This window comes from Salvelinus alpinus, chromosome 8, assembly GCF_045679555.1.
Source record: "Salvelinus alpinus chromosome 8, SLU_Salpinus.1, whole genome shotgun sequence".
Lineage (NCBI taxonomy): Eukaryota > Metazoa > Chordata > Actinopteri > Salmoniformes > Salmonidae > Salvelinus > Salvelinus alpinus.
Genome location: NC_092093.1, coordinates 60,103,223 through 60,119,488, shown reverse-complemented (window position 1 = coordinate 60,119,488; position 16,266 = coordinate 60,103,223). Strand labels below are relative to the sequence as shown.

General features: G+C 39.7%; 1 protein-coding gene across 1 annotated transcript; it reads right to left on the bottom strand.

The window, feature by feature from the left end:
- Nucleotides 1-285: 285 nt before the first annotated feature.
- tmeff1b (transmembrane protein with EGF-like and two follistatin-like domains 1b) lies at nucleotides 286-16,266 on the bottom strand. The gene is made up of 10 exons (XM_071414400.1): nucleotides 15,536-16,266; nucleotides 8,911-9,020; nucleotides 8,506-8,635; nucleotides 7,991-8,017; nucleotides 7,703-7,799; nucleotides 5,331-5,479; nucleotides 2,221-2,277; nucleotides 1,855-1,975; nucleotides 1,371-1,532; nucleotides 286-1,073 (listed from the first exon to the last, which is right to left on the bottom strand). The coding sequence occupies exons 1-10, from the start codon at nucleotides 15,690-15,692 to the stop codon at nucleotides 1,040-1,042; spliced, it is 1,044 nt and encodes a 347-aa protein (XP_071270501.1). The 5' UTR covers nucleotides 15,693-16,266; the 3' UTR covers nucleotides 286-1,039.

The window sequence follows — 16,266 nt, the reverse complement described above, 5'->3', positions numbered from 1 at the left end:
CCGTCTCTCACAGTTGAAGTGTACCTATGATAAAAATTACAGACCTCTACGTGCTTTCTAAGTAGGAAAACCTGCAAAATCGTCAGTGTATCAAATACTTGTTCTCCCCACTGTATGTAATAATATTGTGTTATGTACTCTATCTGAAAAATGAGTCGGGTTTGACATTAACCCATTATTACTGTAACAATATTACAATCTCACAATAACATTACATGAATATAACTACAGACTTATTCTGGTTCTGTAATTGAACTATTTGTACTCATATGAAGACAACATGAGTGTTTGGAACACAGATATTTTAATACCACAAACGACATCACTAAACACATTTTCACAGCTCATGCAATATACAGAATCTACAATCAAATATGTTTACAACTATTTCATTAACAATAATACAAACAACATCAGAACATCAAAAACGACAAATTATATATAAAAACATTTAAATTAGTACCTAGTGGGAAAAAGTGTTCCATCCCCGGAATGGTATATTGAAAAGTAACCAAAACAAACTGTACACATCAGCTTATACCTCATTTATAGAAAACTGCATTTGGTATATCGTTGAATTTTGTAAAAACAAAACATAAACAAAGAAGTAAAATGTACTGAGAGAAAGTCACTAAAGCTGAAGCTAGGTGTCCAAGGTTTGTGTGCCTAAAGCTACCACCACCACCACCTTGCAAACATTGGATGATCAGATAAAAATAGCTGTCCTTTTTCTGCCCGTTGAAAAAAATTATAATGCAGCAGTCTGACAAAAAAAGCATCAAGAGCTGCATATGTCCATAGGGGAGAGAAAAATAAGGCCCCATTATAAAAAAAATTATAAATGTCCATTCAAAATAAAGGAGGCACTAAACAACAGATATCAAAATGCGATCCATGAGGTGCAATCCAAAATGCATTAAAATAAAAAAATAACAAACAGCTACATCATCCTGGATGAAGTCCCAGAGGGAAAATGTCCCAGAGGGAAAATGTCCCAGAGGGAAAATGTCCCAGAGGGAAAATGTCCCAGGTGTTGCGTTTATCTTCGTCCCCTCTGGTTTTTGGGACACCTCCTATTTTAAAAAGGGAAAAAAATGAATAAAAACAAACTCTACATTTTGACTGCCCCTCAAAGTACAGCATTCTGAACTGTAGAACTTAAAGACATATGAAATGAATTACAAAATTAGCATAGTATGTATGAATACACTTTTGTCAAGTGACACACATTTGGCGTAGTGTCTTCAAAATCATGCTACTGTATGTTGTTTACAAAAATGACATAAACAGATTACATGTTTCTGTCTTTTATAAGCCTATCAGAAATGTGCTAATAAGATCACATAGGTCACTTTGGAGAACACACCCACCTTGTGAAACACATGACAACGGCGACGATGATGGCGATCTGTACGGCTCCGATGATGGCCGCTATGAGAACGTAGTGGAGTTTCTGTCCACTGGGAACCACGTACAGGATGTTGAAGTCTTGGATCTCCTCACACTGCTGGCCAGTGTAGCCTGAATCACACCTGAGAAGTCAAGCAACCAGGTAGCACTTAATCTCATGATACAGAAATTACCAGGTGTTCACTAAGAAATGACACACACACAGTAATTACCTATGAACTAAGAAAAAAGACACACAGAACACATCGTTGCTGTCAGATGAAAACATCATCTTCAAAACAGAAAAAACAGTCATATTTTCCCATTAACAAACATACAATTATGAAACATAAGACACTATTTTGAATAAATGTTTACATTTGTAAAAATGTAGTTACAAGGTTTTCATTCGACAGCGACGATATGCAGGTAAGTAAAAAAAAAAAGGACACCACATTATCTTACCGGCACGTGGGGATGCTATACTTGATTTCACATTGGCCGTGTTCACAGAAGTTGGCGTAGTCCTCTGTGCAGGGGGTGGGGATCTCTCCATAAGCTCTATCCTCCCCTATGTCTGCCGTGTCTTTAAAGGTATAAAGAAAATCGCGGTCATTGATATTGTTTATATACATTTTAATGAGTGAGCTAGGCCTTGTCATCATTTGCAAATCAAATATAACTGAAATGTATCGTCGAGCAGAAATATTATTTGTAATATTCAGCATAACATCACTATTCCCATATAGACAACATGAACCGTGGTCTGAGAGATAAATCATCTACCATAACAACATCATAACGGAGTGTGGTAAATGGGAGCAACCTTACCAAAAAGATCAGTCTTGCTTTTGCTACCATCGTCTTTGTCTTTTTTCTGCCCTTTTTCTGAAAACAAGACACATATTTGTGAGTGCAACACAGACATCGCCCAGTATTTCAACAAGGCCCTTTATCTACTTCCCCTTTAAGGGATAGCAGCATTTTAAATGTGAAATAATTCATTAGGCTACCTTAGAAATAGTTTTTCTACTGTAAGAAGTTGAAGAGAAATTGAATTGGAGTGACTCAGGGAATCAGTGTTCCAGCTCTATGTTCTTGGAGTTGGAGAACCGTAATCATAAGGATTATACGACTGATCATAAGAGGCCTGAAAACTGCCCCCACATTATTTTTATGCCTGGAGCAAGCGGTGGCACGGTCACATTATGGTCTCATCCCATTACTCAGTGCTGGCTTGATAGAGATAGTCATTTACATACATTTCAGCTCCACCTCAAGAATAGAATATAAATACTATTTTGACTCTAATATAGTACATGTCCAACATTTGCAATTGCAGTAAGCTAGCATCATCATAAAAATAAATTTGGTTGATCAACAAACCAGTTATATGATGTGGATTTTGTACAAGTAAGATACCTACCATTTCTATAACAAATTAATAACCTACAGTACTGTTTAGGATGCTCATTGACAATAAGACGACCATAGACACAATGTGAGGGGTATGGCGGGTTTCTATTTTGGCCAGTCGCCGTAGGAGGCTGCTGGTAACTCTGACAGACAGTTATTGTAATGCATGGAATCATTTGCAATGCTCATTTGCATTACCAAATGAAACAAATGACAGATAAGTGGTGAGTGGCTGGGTTTAACTTGAGGGGAATTTGGCCTGTTGGGATGTAGGGTGACACAGGCATGCTTCAGCTTCACTGCATTTAATGGCCCTCCTGCAACAATTGGCCAACTGCACCGTCAGCAGAAATGCCTCGCAACTGATTTAAGAAGAGATAGACACGTACTGTACATAGGGGTCACATGACAAATGTTGTTAAAACACATATCAGGCTATGCACAACAATTACTATCTGGGAATGAATGTAATAACACCATGGTTGCCAATAATATCACCATGGTTGCCAATAATATCACCATGGTTGCCAATAATATCACCATGGTTGTATACAACGTGAAATCCCACTATAGGAATACTATAGGAATATTGGAACAGCCATAACTAGTTATTAGGTTTCCACGGTGGGATGCATTCTATTCAAGTTTAGATTCATTCCATATGTGGGACAAAACAGTTCATTATTTGTGTAAATTGATATTTTAGATCTAGATTTTGGGACAAATTTCAAATAGGGACATTTTTTGTGTGGTATGGCATCGCACTCAGATAAAGAACTACATTGGAGAAATGGCTTTAAACTGATTTTCTAATAAGAATGGAGAAACATAGACTTAGCTATCACCATGTATAAAGCTGTTATAAGTAGGGGTGAACCTAATAGACTTAGCTATCACCATGTATAAAGCTGTTATAAGTAGGGGTGAACCTAATAGACTTAGCTATCACCATGTATAAAGCTGTTGTAAGTAGGGGTGAACCTAATAGACTTAGCTATCACCATGTATAAAGCTGTTATAAGTAGGGGTGAACCTAATAGACTTAGCTATCACCATGTATAAAGCTGTTATAAGTAGGGGTGAATCTAATAGACTTAGCTATCACCATGTATAAAGCTGTTATAAGTAGGGGTGAACCTAATAGACTTAGCTATCACCATGTATAAAGCTGTTATAAGTAGGGATGAACTGTCGTGTAAATTCTAATTAATGAAGAGAGACCTTGTTATTTCTTCAAACAATCAACCTTTATTTTTGTTAAGAATTGCAATAATGGAGCTGGTCGACCCTACACTCTGAGGTGGAAGGTCAGAGCTCAATGACACAAGAAGTGCAGGAACCTTATATAATCAGGCTGTCTTATGCAAGCATATACAAAACACGTGATCTGTGTGTACATGTGTGGAGAAACAGGAAATCACTCTAGACATAGTTCCTCATACATTAGCCAGCAAGCACCTTTTGTTGTCTGCCCAGATGATAGATGGTTTCACACATACACACCTACACATACACAACCATTCGCTCAGCAACAGGCTAATACCAGGACAACAGCTTTATCAATGGTGTGCGGGATACAACACTTTGCTCTGCTTTCAGAGATTAAGAGGAACCAGTTCATTCTCTTCTGACTAATAGGAAACCATAGGTCACGCCGGTCAGCTCTTGGCTGTGCACACAGAACGAACCATAGGGACCTACTTCCCTAGTTAGGTTCCTATACTGAACACACAAGACAGGGTGAAACAGGCCGATATTAGTGCACACACATTTCTATCTTATGTGATCAAGTTTCTTTAACAATCTCAACCTTAATGCCTTAAGCAATTCAGTTTAAGGAAAGATCTTTGAGTATACAAGCATCAGCAAGGTTTAACAGAAATTTCCCTCACAGAACCTAATAGACTTAGCTATCCCCATGTGTAAAGCTGTTGTAAGTAGGGGTGAACCTAATAGACTTAGCTATCCCCATGTACAAAGCTGTTGTAAGTAGGGGTGAACCTAATAGACTTAGCCATCACCGTATACTGTAGCATAGCATAGTGCACGGTCCTAGTGAGAATCGATCAACCAATTGGAGTGGGGATCATATTTGAATTGCTCTTCCTGTGTTCACAACAGAGGCATCAGAGTTTGACATTAACTAGCCATCATATAGTTTACTGGCTGTGTAGAGTGATGCAGGGGAAAGTCATGACTTGGAAGGAGGGATGTTTATATTAACAAACTACGCATCAGGAATATCAGGACTGGCAACAGAAACACAGGGGAGGATATCTAGGACATTGTATTCAACATGAAGGCATTATATCATCTACACTAAAAATTGTGATTTGTTCTCTTTCCTTGAGACTGTGAAAAATAAATGAAATCCATCAAAAGCCCAATGTTTTCCCCCCCTAAAATAATCCTCTTTATAACACAATACAATATAATAATTCAATGCAATGCAGGGTAAATGCAGTATATTGGACATGAAATTACATGTTTCTAAATTAGATTTTAAGATGAAAATGTGGCATTACCTGGACATCTCCCCAGATGCTTCACGTCAATCTTCACTTGCTTCAAGCACGATGCCTCTCTTACGTGACAGGGGGCACTGTAGGAGTTTCCGTCTGTTCCACACACCGGGTTGTCATTATGGCCACTGCAGTCAATGTTGCACATGCACCTGGGTGTCGAAGAAAACATTTATATAAACATCTGTTTAATGATCACTATATGAACACTGTATTAACACTGTATGAACACTGTATTAACACTGTATTAACACTGTATTAACACGGTATGAACACTGTATGAACACTGTATGAACACTGCAACATTGAAAGCTCTAAACATACACCATCAATCAAACGGAATGGAATGTGACAACCCAGGACCCCAGTATATGGAGAAAATAACAGAAGATTTGAAAGGAGGACTAGCGGTCGCTAAGGATTCAGATAATTGGGACCCAAATAAAGAAGTCCCCCTTTCAGAAACTACTGGTTGCACAATAACATACCTTTAAAACCAATACGTTTTTCCAACAACTTTAGCATCCCACCAACTTTTTTCCACCTTTTCTTTATATCTGAACAGTGTTGCCGGTATCAAAGCCGAAACTTTTATTTCCGCAAACCGACCTAGCCATGATTGTGATAAAGTTCTGCCTATGGCTTAGTATGAAATGTAGCCGTAATGCTGAGGCGGCATTGGCGCGCACTATGCTCTGGTTGCTAGGCAGCGCCCGTTACTACTATCCTCCTGGCAGTTGTAAACTTTGCGAGGCATGTCACCACACACACTGTTTTCTTAACCACAACTGGATGGATCCATAAATAATTACTGTGGGAATAAATATTACTGAATGACAGAAAATACTGGAATAAAGTAGGCTAATGCAATTGAAGGCATCAAATTATTGGTTACTGTAACTCCAAAAGTCATCTAATTGTTATAATACATTTGAAGCAATAGCAACTATTTCAGCAGCGTTTTGTGCTGCTTTGAGACAAGTGTGGAGATCAATCAATGTCATAATATTCTCCATTTGGATATTAGTTAGGCAACAATTAGGCTGTGGAAATGTTAGCTAAGTTGAGGTGAGTGCTGCTCATGATCACCTTGTCTAGTTGGTTCATTCATTAGCACTGGTCAGAACATTTTGCCTGCATGTTATGTAACTTAACAAGTGGATCATTTTTCTCTTCACTCATAGTCGCTTAGTGGCCTAGGCCTTCTCCTGACCAAAATCCTGTGACTTGTCTAAATCAATCAATGTGATTTTGCTTCACTGAATATCCATCCGTCTATATATTTGGTTAATTCTCTGGCTGGGCAGATAAGTGGAGGTGGTATAGCTCATCTATCACTGATCAGAAACATTTAGCATGCTGTAATGTAGCCTAAATCAACTGTAGGTCTATCACTGATCAGAAACATTTAGCATGCTGTAATGTAGCCTAAATCAACTGTAGGTCTAGCACTGATCAGAAACACTTAGCATGCTGTAATGTAGCCTAAATCAACTGTAGGTCTAGCACTGATCAGAAACATTTAGCATGCTGTAATGTAGCCTAAATCAACTGTAGGTCTAGCACTGATCAGAAACATTTAGCATGCTGTAATGTAGCCTAAATCAACTGTAGGTCTAGCACTGATCAGAAACATTTAGCATGCTGTAATGTAGCCTAAATCAACTGTAGGTCTATTATTTTGCTTGAGCAACTCCAAAAGCCTGCAAAGTTTGTGAAATATAAACATGAAATTCACATGCTTTTGAAAATATACAATAGATAGATATTATTTTGGTATCGTGATGAAGATACTCTCAATGTAAGACACTACACCTGCTCCCTAACAAAGCGGAGTGAGGTCAGGAAAAATACAAAACGTGGATAATAAAAGCATGGGTTCAGTTTCAAAATATCACCTTTCTTTATTTGACAGCAGTTCCACACGCTGCCGTTGTGTGATGCAAGTTGTATGGGAAAAGCATTATTTGTATTTTATTCTGTTATATTTAATTATATTCTTAGCCTACTGTAAAATATATGTGTGTTTACTGTGATCAGGGTAGTCTTGTCTGTTTACTGAACTAAATAACTTGATTTCATGTGCATGGCACAGCCATGTATCCTATAGGATGCACAGGCCAGTAATATAATTCAACTCAAAATATGCCATTCTAATCTTATAAAAATAAATGTTATTAGTCTTATAATGTTTCTTAGGACCTGCCTAAAACATAATGGATTTCTTTGTGATGGTGAAAGCTTTTCCTGGAAAGGATGTGGCAAAAATGGGCCTGTATGAATTAGGTTCTAAAAAACATAGCCTGATTTATTTTATAGGCAACATACCGTGAAGTCTTTCTGTAAAGGGTATAATTCCAGAAGAAAGTACTCACAAGATATCCTCAGAGTCCACATCGCATTCTGCTCCAAACTTGCAGGTGCCACATTTTGTAGGCTTTTTCCCTCTGCCTGTGCCTGATCCTTCATCATCTGTAGGAAAGGAGTATAACAAAAATGTGCTGTTAGCTGTCAACAAAGTTAATATTGTTCCATTAGTGTTTGGATTTGCAAAGCTTTTCTTTTAGCAAGCTATTTTTAGCAAGCTCTTTCTGTAACATTGTAACATGGGTTGGCAAGTCCAACTTATTAAAGTGAAGTAAGACCAAGTTACAGCACTATACCTCCGTCACCCGATCCGGAACTGCCATCTGTGAGTTAGAGCATAGAAAATGAGTTAGTTTCAGCTTAATCTAAATGAGTAATAAGGCAATGACTAGGGACAGTTTAGAGAGAGGAAAAAGTGATCTGTCTGCTGCATCCTGACACTCACCTGTAGAGCAGGCCCCTTCAGAGACCTGTGATATGGACTTCTGCTGCATCCTGACACTCACCTGTAGAGCAGGCCCCTTCAGAGACCTGTGATATGGACTTCTGCTGCATCCTGACACTCACCTGTAGAGCAGGCCCCTTCAGAGACCTGTGATATGGACTTCTGCTGCATCCTGACACTCACCTGTAGAGCAGGCCCCTTCAGAGACCTGTGATATGGACTTCTGCTGCATCCTGACACTCACCTGTAGAGCAGGCCCCTTCAGAGACCTGTGATATGGACTTCTGCTGCATCCTGACACTCACCTGTAGAGCAGGCCCCTTCAGAGACCTGTGATATGGACTTCTGCTGCATCCTGACACTCACCTGTAGAGCAGGCCCCTTCAGAGACCTGTGATATGGACTTCTGCTGCTTGCACGCTGCTCTCCTCATGAAGCACTCATTCTGGAAGGTGTCTCCGTTGGACCCACAAACAGAGATGTACTTCTTAGAGCACTGGAACACAACGGGTAATGGTAGGATTTTAGAGTTACTGAACCATCGTAGCCTAGACCTTACCATTTCTGAGGACAGGAACCTGAAAGCGCATATAACATTATTAATGCCTATAGACTTCAGAAATAATTTATAAGCAAATGCCATGCTAACGGATGGCAAAGGGTTGTGCCACATTTGGATAAACCATTCCTGCTTGCTTTCTTGCTCATAGTGATGGCAGTCTTATTTCACAACAGAGAACATGATAACATTTTTCCCACTGTGTTACTTACATGGAACTGGCAGACACATTTCAGGTCAGCCCCGTTCTCTCGACAGGTTCCCCCGTAACGACATGTTGCAGCATCACACACTCTCAGGTCACTCTTCTTCTCAGATGCATCTGTAAAACAGAAAGGTGTTCTTATCAGCAAGGCAATGAAATACCATTGTTTTACAAAGAGATTAAGTAGAGATATATTTTCCAGGTTACAATAAAACCATCTAAATATTTTTGACAATGTATCTAGTGTAGGCTACTAGTATCCATGTGATATAGCTTTTCTATCTTTGAGAATAACATATGAATAATTGAGCCTAAGCTCTATTTTTACTAAGAGTATATGAAATAGTGTGAAACCCTGTATAGCTATGCTTGTATAATTCATGTTCCATAACACACCCTCAACTTCCCACTCAAATTTGTACACAAACACAGTATTTTCCCTCATTTGTATCTTACCTTAAATACAGTTAGCCTGGAATCCAAATCAATATGCTTTGTTTCACCATGAAACGGAGTAAATCAGTTAGGATTCCAGGCTAAAATCCAGTATGAACCAAAGTTAATTAACTCCTTGCAACTCAAGAGTTCACAGACACTCCTTCCAGTAATGACTTTCATCACTTGTATAAGCTCCAAAGCCAATAACAAGCTTCCCCTTTAGCCAGAAATACACTTGAACATCTCTCATACTAGGCAGTATTTATCAGAGGAAGAAGCAAAAATCAATGGCACTAAAAGAGCGAAGATGCGGGTCGCTAGCAGCACGTAGCCACCGGACTGCTTCACCACAACACATCAATAGTAGTAATCTCATCACTTCGTCAATGGGTCTACTAATGAGAGATCTGGTACAGAGAGAGCTTAGCTACACATTGAGAAAGACAGTGCAATGTGCATTGTGCTACTGTCTCTGCCCAGTATAACCGGACTGAGAAATTTAGCCACTAGTCATTCGGACCTCATTTACAAATGCCTTGGCATTACATGATCACGGGAGTCCAAAGCCAAGTACGATCAACAGGGACCTAGATAGTTGACCAGAAAAGATTGGAGGAGAAGGCAATGTGAGAATCTTTAATCAGGAGCTGAAGCACATTATGTGTAAGAAGCATCACTGATAGGATTGATGAGGATTTCAGGTAGCCACGGTAGGCTTACCAGCACAGAGCCAGGTATGCCATCACAATGTGTACGGAATTATGTGTTATGTAATCCTGATATTTAGTGAAAACAAAGCCAGTGCTGTACAACCCGTAGGCTTTCAGTAAACTGTTTAATTCCCCCTGTTGACATGCAGTTGCAGTATATTTAGTTTTTTCCCTAGCTTTGATAACTACAGCAGGAGTGGAAAATGATTGTTGTACTAGAACAACTCTAGGTTCATGGACACCCTGAGGGAGAGTGTTTGACTCCGGAGGAAAGGTAAACACAGAGTTGTAATGGAGGAGTGAGAAGGCCTTCCCAGCCTTCCAGGCAGGTTGGACTGCAGCCATTTACATCCTCCTGGGGTCAACAGCATTATCTCCTAGCCTTCCTATCAACTAACAGCACATTGGGAAAAACCCTGGCCTGTGAGATTTAGAGGGTGGTGGGGGGGGGGGGACGGAGGGAGGGAGAGAGATGCGGAGAGAGAGAGGAAGAGAAACATAGGAGAGAGGGAAAGAAAGAGAGAGAAAATGAGAGGTGATGGGAATGGAGGAATCATACTGCACTGAGGTTTGACCTGAAGTTCCCTTCTGTTCTCGTTGCCAGTCCCCATGAGAGAGAACCATTTTCAACACACATGATCTGCAATAGGAGCTTTATGTTATCTTATTCCCAAGAGTCTTATTCCCAAGACAACAGGAAGACAATAGTATGCTGCTAATCCAATAGCTTGAGACAGGTAAACGCGCCACAGGGGCTAATAACCCAACCTTTGAACAAATGGGAGGCAAAGTAGTTCCAGGCCAAAGATTATCATCAGCCATTCCTAACAATTAGCTCCTCTTCTCAATAGACCAGTCTGTTACTGATAGGCAGTCCTGTGTAGCTCAGTTGGTAGACTATGTCACTTGCAACTACAGGGTTGTGGGGGACCAGTACAAAGAAAGTATGAAAATGTATGCTCTCACTACTAGAGGTCGACCGATTATGATTTTTCAACGCCGATACCGGTACCGATTATTGGAGGACCAAAAAAAGCCGATACCGATTAATCGGCCGATTTTTAAAATGTATTTGTAATAATGACAATTACAACAATACTGAATGAACACTTATTTTAACTTAATATAATACATCAATAAAATCTATTTAGCCTCAAATAAATAATGAAACATGTTAAATTTGGTTTAAATAATACAAAAACTAATTGTTGGAGAAGAAAGTAAAAGTGCAATATGTGCCATGTAAGAAAGCTAACGTTTAAGTTCCTTGCTCAGAACATGAGAACATATGAAAGCTGGTGGTTCCTTTTAACATGAGTCTTCAATATTCCCAGCTAAGAAGTTTTAGGTTGTAGTTATTATAGGAATTATAGGACTATTTCTCTCTATACGATATGTATTTCATATACCTTTGACTATTAGATGTTCTTATAGGCACTTTAGTATTGCCAGTGCAACAGTATAGCTTCCGTCCCTCTCCTCGCTCCAACCTGGGCTCGAACCAGGAACACATCGACAACAGCCACCCTCGAAGCAGCATTACCCATGCAGAGCAAGGGGAACAACTACTCCAAGTCTCAGTGACGGTTGAAACGCTATTAGCGCGCACCCCGCTAACTAGCTAGCCATTTCACATCGGTTACACCAGCCTAATCTCGGGAGTTGATAGGCTTGAAGTCATAAACAGCGCAATGCTTGAAGCATTGCGAAGAGCTGCTGGCAAAACGCACAAAAGTGCTGTTTGAATGAATGCTTACGATCCTGCTGGTGCCTACCAGACTGCTCTATCAAATCATAGACTTAATTATAACATAATAACACACAGAAATACGATCCATAGGTCATTAATATGGTCGAATCCGGAAACTATCATCTCGAAAACAAAACATTTATTCTTTCAGTGAAATACGGAACCGTTCCGTATTTTATCTAATGGGTGGCATCCATAAGTCTAAATATTCCTGATACATTGCACAACCTTCAATGTTATGTCATAATTACGTAAAATTCTGGCAAATTAGTTCGCAACGAGCCAGGCGGCCCAAACTGTTGCATATACCCTGAATCTGCGTGCAATGAATGCAAGAGAAGTGACACAATTTCACCTGGTTAATATTGCCTGCTAACCTGGATTTCTTTTAGCTAAATATGCAGGTTTAAAAATATATACTTCTGTGTATTGATTTTAAGAAAGACATTGATGTTTATGGTTAGGTACAGTCGTGCAACGATTGTGCTTTTTTCACAAATGCGCTTTCGTTAAATCATCCCCCGTTTGGCGAAGTTGGCTGTCTTTGTTAGGAAGAAATAGTCTTCACACAGTTCGCAACGAGCCAGGCAGCCCAAACTGCTGCATATACACTGACTCTGTTGCAAGAGAAGTGACATAATTTCCATAGTTGAAAGAAATTCATGTTAGCAGGCAATATTAACTAAATATGCAGGTTTAAAAATATATACTTGTGTATTGATTTTAAGAAAGGCATTGATGTTTATGGTTAGGTACACATTGGAGCAACGACAGTCCTTTTTCGCGAATGCGCACCGCATCGATTATATGCAACGCAGGACACGCTAGATAAACTAGTAATATCATCAACCATGTGTAGTTAACTAGTGATTATGATTGATTGATTGATTTTTATAAGATAAGTTTAATGCTAGCTAGCAACTTACCTTGGCTTCTTACTGCATTCGCATAACAGTCAGGCTCCTTGTGGAGTGCAATGTAAGGCAGGTGGTTAGAGCGTTGGACTAGTTAACCGTAAGGTTGCAAGATTGAATCCCCGAGCTGACAAGGTAAAAATCTGTCGTTCTGCCCCTGAACAAGGCAGTTAACCCACCGTTCCTAGGCCGTATTTGAAAATAAGAATGTGTTCTTAACTGACTTGCCTAGTTAAATAAAGGTTAAAAAACATTTAAAAAATAAATAATAATAATAATGGCCATTCCGATTAATCGGTCGACCTCTACTCACTACTGTAAAATGCTCTGGATAAGAGCGTCTGCTAAATTACTCAAATGTAAAAATGTTACTCAACCAATGGTCCCAGTCTCTGTTATAAAGGTAGCTATCCCCCATCTCAGTCACCCTGTACATAAAGGACTATTGACCAAACAGCTAATTTCCTCATTAAAGTCACGCCCTGGGGGTCCTGAAGCTAGACGATTTAAATACGGGTCCTGACCTAAAACTCCTCTGTAATCAAGAAATAGCACCACTGTATAGGATCAGACGTCTTCAAAACACTGTAGTAGTCAGAGAGCATTTACAAGCATTTCACCACACCCGCAATAACATCTGCTACACACGTGTATGTGACCGATAACATCTTGTTTTATTTGAGCAGGACCAGGCCTAGAATTCAGTCAAACAATATTGATCCTGACCAGCACTATAGAAGCATTAGTAATGTAAGTATGGTAATTATTGCTGTTTTACCAATATTTGTTCTTCAGAGACATTTTAGTCATTTAGCAGATGCTCTTATCCAGAGCGACTTACAGTAGTGAGTGCATACATTTTATTTTCACTGGTCCCCTGTGGGGAATCAAACGGACAACCCTGCTGTTGCAAGCACCCTGCTCTACCAACTCGGCTACAGCAGAGCAGCAGTGCAGGTTCACAACAACCATGCTTCCACTGAATTCAACCCAATCAATGCATGCTTTGACAAATAAAATCTGTGTTTCTCAGTGAGAAAGTGGGGAAATGCCACAATTCACTGTATTTAAAGGGACAGTTAACTCCAAAATGTAAATTTTGTCAGATATTTTTTTAGAAGTAGTCTAATGTCAGGTCAAGCTTAATCCACGTCCCACATTATCAGTTGTGTGACCTAGATCCAGCTAAATGCCTCAACCTGAAAACCATGGAAAAGATAAACACACCGGCAGGAAATATGGTGCTTGTATTTTCCATTCAATTCTGAAAGGAATTTTACCCTTTATATCTGGGAGATTTATGGTTGCTAAGGTCACATCTGCTATGGGGTTTTCTGAGCCTGATCAGCACCCAATTATAGGTTGTTTTCATGTGCAGTGAAGAACAACCAGTACCACGGGGAAAAGGAATGGCTCTGTTTATTGAAGGAAGTGAATCGGGTGAGTAGCGAAAGTAAACAAATAGCTTAACACGAAGAAAACAACGACTATTGGTTTTATCAGGAAAGCTATGCCGACATGCTCTTCTTTATAAATCGGAATGCTTTGAAATGAAAAGTAAAACCCTAGGTTACTTAACGAATACCATACATATAGGCCTCCTTTTAAAACAGATGCTATGGGAACACTCAGAGCAATTGGGATTAGGTAGAGGGTGGAAATATATCCACATTGTGTTTCCATTCATCTCTAATGTCATCAAGCATAGGCCAAATCATAGGTCAAATCTGGTTCCTCTCTAGATTTCTTCCTAGGCCACTTTAATAAATGGAACACTAGTCACTTTAATAATGCCACTTGAATAATGTTTACATATCTTGCATTACTCATCTCATTATATACTGTATTTTGTACCATCTATTGCATCTTGCCTATGCCGCTCTGTCATTGCTCATCTATATATTTATATTTATATATTCTTATTCCATTCCTTTACTTAGATTTGTGTGTATTAGGTATCTGTTGTGGAATTGTTAGATATTACTTGTTAGATATTGCTGCACTGTCGGAACTAGAAGCGCAAGCATTTCACTACACTCCCAATAACATGTGCTAACCATGTGTATGTGACCAATAACATTTGATTTGATTTTGATTTGATTTAGGTTCCTGGATTTTCTAGGGAGTTTTTCCTAGCCACCATGCTTCTACATCTGCATTGCTTGCTGTCTGGGGTTTTAGGCTGGGTTTGTATAAGGGTCTGTATAAGCACTTTGTGACATCTGATGATGTAAAAAGAGCTTTATAAATAAATGTGATTGATTGAAAGTCACACTGAATGTTGTCTTCCATCCAGATCATCCTGATGGTGGAACCACACCCCCCAATTTGACCAATGATGGCACTGTATACAAACAAAAGTCATTACTCATAACCAGGAAACTGAGCACTGGCAGTTTCCATTTAATAATGAAACACAACCAAAGAGAGCAGGACAATCCAGGGTGGGGTTCACAGGTGGAAATTATTTCCCTGCATGCACCTCACCAGAGGGGACAGATCGAGGCATCCCCCAAATACACATAGGCCTATCCAATCTAATTTCTCAAAAAACATGCATTGATCCACAGTGATTCCGCGTATGAAGCAGGACCACTCAGTGCCGTATTTCCGACTAATTCAGACTAAGTGAGCATGATGTTCTTTGTCTGCTGGTCAAGGATGCCCAATTACCGATCAGCGTTAATTCAGCAAGGAGGATAACCTACCTCCAGGGTCCTATGTAGCAAAAACACAATTTGTTTGATAAACCCAAATTATTTCCCTATAAGAACTTGCTTTGTCAAAGTGAACTGATAAAGTAAATGTGTTGATACTCACCTAGGCAGCCCTTGCCTTTTCCTGAGACACATTCGCTGCTCTGAGAGTATGAAGCTTGTGCTCCATGCAGTGTAGAGACGGCCAAAAGGCAGAGGACCAAGGAGAGAAAACGGCCTGCGGAGGGTCCGTGAGATGAGAGGGGATATCCTCTGGACATGATGCTTACAATGATGTGTAGAATGGACACACTGTCGTTTCCTATGTTTCCTAACCTATGCTTTTTTCAAATTGCAGAAATATTCCAACGAATCCACCAGATGTGTATGGACACCCAACGAACAAAACGCGATGTTATTTGCAAACGGTTTCACCCACGGCTAAAAAAAAGGTTTCATCTCCAACGCAGAAAGGGGATTTTCTCCCAGGATAGCCATAGAAAAAACACCATTATCTCGGACTTTAGCACACAAATTGCATAAACCAAATGTCGGGTTGACTCTACTGGTCGCTCGACTGACCGTCGTACCGATAGGGTGTGCGATCATGGGCTATTTTGACTGTCGCCTTTACCTTTGACGTGCCTGCCTTTCTCTATTTTATCCCAGCGGAAAATATCCTTGGTTAAAATGTCCCTCCTTCATCAACACAATCCCAGCAAAGGCGAAAATATATTGTGTTGTTGTAGCAATTTACCCAGACAATGTCCTAGTGAGGTTTTGTGTATCACCATCAACAAAGGACTTCGGTGGAGCTTGGGGATCACATGACGCGAGACCACCCCCATCATTGAA

Excerpts from the sequence above, each read along its gene's own strand:
- tmeff1b (XM_071414400.1), bottom strand. The coding sequence starts at position 15,692 with ATGTCCAGAGGATATCCCCTCTCATCTCACGGACCCTCCGCAGGCCGT. Across the intron at positions 8,018-8,505 it reads TGAAGGGGCCTGCTCTACAG|ATGGCAGTTCCGGATCGGGT; the intron begins GTGAGTGTCAGG and ends TCTAACTCACAG. Across the intron at positions 5,480-7,702 it reads GTGGACTCTGAGGATATCTT|GTGCATGTGCAACATTGACT; the intron begins GTGAGTACTTTC and ends TTCGACACCCAG.